This window comes from Thamnophis elegans, chromosome Z (assembly GCF_009769535.1).
Source record: "Thamnophis elegans isolate rThaEle1 chromosome Z, rThaEle1.pri, whole genome shotgun sequence".
Lineage (NCBI taxonomy): Eukaryota > Metazoa > Chordata > Lepidosauria > Squamata > Colubridae > Thamnophis > Thamnophis elegans.
In genome coordinates this window covers 92914648-92920647 of record NC_045558.1, presented here as the reverse complement: position 1 = coordinate 92920647, position 6000 = coordinate 92914648, and the positions used below count along the sequence as shown (strand labels likewise).

The 6000-nt window shown below is 37.0% G+C and overlaps 1 protein-coding gene across 3 annotated transcripts in view; it reads right to left on the bottom strand.

Moving 5' to 3' along the window:
• Positions 1-263: 263 nt before the first annotated feature.
• The window catches only part of NSF (N-ethylmaleimide sensitive factor, vesicle fusing ATPase), a 66710-nt gene continuing 60973 nt past the window's right edge, over positions 264-6000 (bottom strand). The window contains exons 19-22 of one of the 3 annotated variants that reach the window (XR_004256933.1): positions 5795-5908; positions 3505-3560; positions 2867-2982; positions 264-2473 (exon numbers count right to left, since the gene is read on the bottom strand). Coding sequence is in view for 2 of the 3 variants with exons in the window: in XM_032236750.1 (XP_032092641.1) it covers positions 2919-2982; positions 3505-3560; positions 5795-5908 (234 nt within the window). In the remaining variant the exon portion in view is untranslated. Of the gene's footprint in view, positions 2983-3504; positions 3561-5794; positions 5909-6000 lie in introns of all 3 variants that reach the window. The other 2 variants (XM_032236750.1, XM_032236751.1) reach the window with 2 other exon arrangements.

Sequence of the window (6000 nt, the reverse complement as noted above, 5' to 3'; positions counted from 1 at the left end):
AATCCCTAACTTTTGTATCTCAGTAAACGTAGCCCTGAAAGCATACCCCCCAGTCTAGTGAGGCCCAGTCAATTTTGGCCAGACGTTAAGCTTGGTAAAAAAATTTGTTCTCTCCCAACTCTATCACAGGTTAAATGTATCCTTTAATATGTAATAGTCAGTGATTGGTGGAGAAACCTTGTTCCTTTGAAATGAGCATTTTTTGCAGATCTTTCAGGAGAACTAATTTACTCATCCCGTCATTTCAACTCAGAAACCATCAATACATTTTAAACATCTGTGCCTTTTTATTGCATCCTGCATTTTAACATACAATCAATCTTTATATATATATATAATACAAATATATATATATATGTATTTTTCTTTCTCTATAGCTTTGGACAAAAAAAACAACAATAAAAATGTTTATATTATTTGATCAAGACAATACAATATGTATGCTTTGCTTTCAGTGAAAAATGAAGGGAAACGGGAGGGGGGGTGGAGGTTTGGGAGAACAGCAAAGTTCACCTAAAAGCAGTTCAATCATATCACCTACAAAACATGGGAGTCTTACATGTCCACTGTCATTCACACATTATCGTTCATGGCAGAAAAATCAATAAATATAAATCCAAGACAATGCTAATCCACAGTAAAATAAATATCCATTATAATTCAGGTACCCTGCAAGAGTTTCTAATACTGCAGGTCTGTCTTTTGCAGCACAGAATTGGAAGTTGTCAAGTATTGTTTTTATTCTTCTAAATTTAGCAACTTGAAGAAACAAGGAAAGGGAACCATGCCAATAATGGAATAGCCCATTTGTTAATTGTGAGTGAATGGGTTACATTTTAGGGCCATGCAATGAACTTTTTCTTAAAAGAGCTTAAGGGCCAATAAATGCTTCGCTGTAAGAAGGAATGGCAGCTGTGCATTTAGTTTCCTTCCCTTTCTACCTATTTAGAAGACCTTATACTCAGCTGCATCCCACTCCTGCTCTAGTTCATCACTCCCTATACTACTAGGCAAACTCCCTTTGATGAGAGTTGCAAACAAACTCCTTAGTATGATAGGAATGGATAAGATGTGTTATAATTAGTACTAGGAATAGGTGGCTAACTTGCTCCAGTTTAAGTAGCTACTACATTCTTTAGGATGTTGATCAGTGTGCTTTCCCTAAAGGATGGAATGGTAAGAAATAAGTGATAGAGCATTCTAAATAGCAGCCTATTACTCTCACTGATTCAATATTGCATTGCACACCAAAAATCACAGGAAAACACTTCTGGAAAAGGCAAATTAGGCTTTTCCCTAGTTTCTACTATACAAAATATGAGGCCAACAGCAGACAAGAGCAAGCACAGTGACTGAGATTAATTGCTAGACATGTGACTAAAGTATCAATAAACTACTTGCTAAGTGGCAGAGGAAGGAAAGTAGATACAGTATAAGCTCAACATCTTACACCTACACACTTGACAGATCTCTTAAAAATAATTTTGTGCAACATTTTCATAAAGGAGACAGATTGTAGCAGGTAAGGGCTAATGTGACAAAAGAAAGAAGAATGTTCTGAAAATGTTATGGCAATCAAGGGCAGTTTGTTGCCTGTTCGTAGTTTAAGTATGTCAGATGCTCTGCTGCTGCTTCTGTAGCTGGTGATCAAATTATATTGGACCTCAACTAGCTGAGCCACTGCAAATGCTGATATGTGCTTGCAGGCCAGCAGTTAATCTTGCCTAAAATCTAGATAGAAAGCAGCCCTTGGATCTTAATTCATCTGAAACTAGAGGCAGCACTTTACACCACTTTTTTTTTTCTTGAGAGGAGTCTGAAACCCCACAATGTGGGACAAATCTACAAGAACAAGCAGCTATTTAACAAGATTGGAGTGGGAAAAAATTATCACCAAGAATTTATAATCATGCAGACTGTTACCAGCTTTCACACTGGATTGATGTAAGCTAAGAATGGAGGGATTTCCCCATGTTTTATGCCTGAGTTTCAACATTAATGTCTGTAGGTCTGTACATGGTGCATTTCCACTCCTTTGCTTGTGCACCGATATCAATCAAGTGGGTGCATAACACCAAAGTAGTTATTCTAGAATAAGTTTGATTTGTCACAATACAGCAGGATATCAAAGACAAAGGTAAAGTACTTAATTGTGTCTAACATGCAAAAGAAAAAAAAGTTGAGGAGAATCTCTGAAGAGAACCAAGCATTATGCAGTTGTCCAAATGTGCCACATGGAAGAAGGTCCCAGAGAAGCAGTCTTCTGCTTGGCTGTTTTCCAGGTCACCAGCCTTTAACAAGGTTTAAGCTTCATTCTAAATCCAGTGGACTACTGCAAAGAGAGAGAGTGCAACAGCCACAAGGATAGGCAGGTCTTGGGGAATGGGTGGTGGCACACAGAGATGGTCATCCAAAAAGGGAAACTGCATGCAAATTCACAGGCCAGTTGTGCCCCAGATATTACTCTCAACAGCTGCAAAAAAAAGAAGGTTGTACTCTGACTGCATTAAGACAGGATGTGGGAAAATGGCAAAGCTAGAAACTCTTTTCCTAACATGCTGGTTAAAGAAGTGAATTCTATTTCATCCCAGCATTAGGTGGCCACCTGAACAGGGATCATTTGGAGCTCATTTACTAATGAATGAAGTAGCATTTTAATGTACTGGCCCAGTCCCTGTTCTGGAAGTTATGAAAGGATTACATAATAGACTTGTGAACACAAACGATGCACTATCCTTCCTATTAGACCTGAATAGATCTAACTAGAAGAAAAATGGTATCAACATCTAAAAATATCTCTAATACTATCTTTTGAGTTATTATGGTTTTACGTGGGCAAATAAATACATATGTAAGGAGAACACACATTACTGTAAATTTTCATTCACCAAAAACTCCCTCTACTCGAAGCCAGCATGTCATGGAGTCAAAGTGTTAGCTTTGCTTGCTCCTTGATGTGCTAGTTTTATATATTCAGAGAATCTGAAAAGGTAAAAGCCAGAAGAAAATTTAGGGTAGAAACATTTTTGAGCATGAAGCATTGAGTTTGAATCTGTTGGTGACAGAAAGTGGCCTGGAACTAGAATATAAACCAATGTGTGAGTTGGGATTGTAGAACAGGGAAAAGTATGTAACGTAACTAAGTCATCAAAGTCAGTCCTGAAATATTTATGCATATGACTTTGAGAAACACAAAGCATGGCTTATATGCATGCTTGAGAGATTAAAAGCTCCATCTCCTTTAATACATACACACACACGTATATGCATTTATATAGCAATATCATCTGTCAACACAACAGTGTGTCAAGCCCTAAACAATGGAACAGGCTGATTTGGGGGTGGAATAGTTCAACAGCTGTCATGAATTACAACAAATGTTTTTATAAAACAAAATTTACAAAGCAAACTCCCACAAAATCCCTATCTGGCCAGCAATAAATAGTTCTTAAGTATGCATGCAGATTAGGTAAGCACATTCCTAACAGTTATTTTATTACTTACGCTCCTTCCTCTCGTAGAAGTGCCAGGAATTTTCTCACACGGTACTCAGGATCCATCTTCATAAATTACATGTATTCAAAACACACATAGTTAACACACATACACATACACACACACATTCCAGTTAATCACAACAAATTCAATGAACAAAAGGAAAGTTAAGAGAGGCAGTATCAAATAGACCCCCCCAAAAACAATTTATCACAGTTAATATGTTTTTTTTTAAACTAAAGAACCAAAGATAGTGCATCTAGCCTTTCTGCTTCTATTCACCTCATTCCCAATTTGATGTTGGGAAACAGTGCCTGACTTCAAAAGTACTAATCCAATATTGTCAGAAAAAAAGAAAGCTAAGCAGATATATGACCATTCTGTAATTCCTGCATTCAGCCCAAAATTTACAAAAAAGAACTGCATGCTGAAATATTAAACCATGCAGATCTTTGCAGTTGCTAAAATAGTTTTCAGCAGGCAATGAACATGTTCGTATAACATACTAAGCTATAATAAGGATTAAGGGTAAACACACCAGGCTAGTCCTTACTGTTAATGCCTACAGGTTCCTCCCATGGATTGGAAAGTTGTGTCAATTTTACAGCTTCTATTTGCTCCCCATGTTTTTTGGCCATTGGCAAAAGACAAAATGAACATTAATCTTTCTTAAACAAAAGAGCCTGCTGAAAAACATGCTATATTCATGATTGCAGATCTACTATTCTATTTTTGCCTCATTTCAAATCTAATTTCAAATGCTAAGGAATATGTCTAATAAAAGGATAAGAATGATAGGATGACAAAAAATATATCAAATAAACTGTCTTCCATGATTCAGCCCCTATTCCCTTGTTAGCTAGAAAGGAAAGAGGGAACACAACACAATCTTTTCTTCATCATTCCATTCTGTAGCTCTTTCCCTTTGAATATTAAATCATATGAATTCAAGGTACTAAAATGCAGGATCAGTAAGAGGGATCTTCTTAAGGCAATAAAAAGAGTGAAATTGGACATCACCAGGCCAGAGTCAAATGGTACAGGTCTCTGCCTATTACACTTTAATAGGTGTGAGCAATAAGTTACTGACTTTTGCCTATAGCTATGAAAATAAAGAGACAAGGGAAAGAGAGGAAAAAGTAATCTAGATAAATGACTTCGTACCCTCAGGTGACATCCAGTCAAAGCAGATCCCAAGCCTTATACAAGTTTCAACAGAATTGCAAAGAACAAGTCACTCAGAAGGGAGTGGGGAAGCGTTATAACACAGTGACGAATTGCATATTTCTTGCCTTATACTTAAAAGCTGTCCGAAAAAGAGGTAAAAAGGTCTTCATTTATAGTTACACCAGCTGATTAGCAGGCATCAGTCCTAGAGAGGTATAAAATTGCCCATATGCATCTCAGTTATTAATGCATATCTGACCTCCATTTTCATTTGACTGGCACATTTATACCGAAGCTAAGACATGTAAACTTTAACTAGGTTCATGGACTATAGCCTTTGGCAGGTGATCGGATTTCACTAGCTTCTTTTGCATAAATTGTTAAGCCATCATTTTACAAAATAATTCACTAGTCGCCTGTGGAGAATTATTTTAGGTGGCCACTAATAATCTAGATGGCATGAAATTAATTTAAAAAACTATGTTGATTCAGATATATAACTTCTAAACACCTGTAGTTTTATATAGCAAATGTGAATGATAAAATCAATGTCAAACTCTAGTAGAAACTAGATCCCTAAAGTTTTGCTTCCTAATATATGAGAGGGAAAATGATTTAAACACATTTTTCCCTTTTGCATGACAGATGCAACAATTTATTGAAGCTTCCTATCCTCTGGAAATGAGTCCCATTAAATTTGGAGGGCCCTTGGTTAGAGAATGAATAGTTGTAAAATGTTTACAAGGGAGCCTTTACAAGAGAGTCTATGCAAAGAAGTTCCCTCTCTGCTAAGTGGAAATTGCTAACTTCTGCCCCACTGTAATCAAGTTACATTCTACTTTGTGAAGAAAAACAAAATATTTCAATACAGGGTTAACCTTTGTTAAAAGCCTTATTTTTCCCAATGCCCAGTGCCTTTTTAAAAAATATCCTGGCTTGACCAGGGGCCAAGCAACCCATATGTCTAGTTCAGAGATGGGCCAGATGTGGCCCTCCAAATATGTTTTTCTGCTCTTGACAACTGTAGGCGACATAAAAAAATGATAAGGAATCCTTAACTACAAACCAATGAAGTTCTGGAGAGCCACATCTTTTATTTTCTTGACTTGATCTAAGGGCAAAAGCATTTTACCTGCATTGACATCTCAATTAACATCAGCAGTTTCTTGATGCCAATCCAGACCTCCTTCCCTTTGACGTTCTGAGCGATAGTGCTGCGTTCCTTGTCTTTGAAGACACTCAGGAGCTAGAAGTTGGAAAAAGAAAGTTACCCAGGTTATAAGGAAAGCTGAGTCAAGGGAATGGATGGGATCTGGTTAACTCTGGACTCCATTTTCT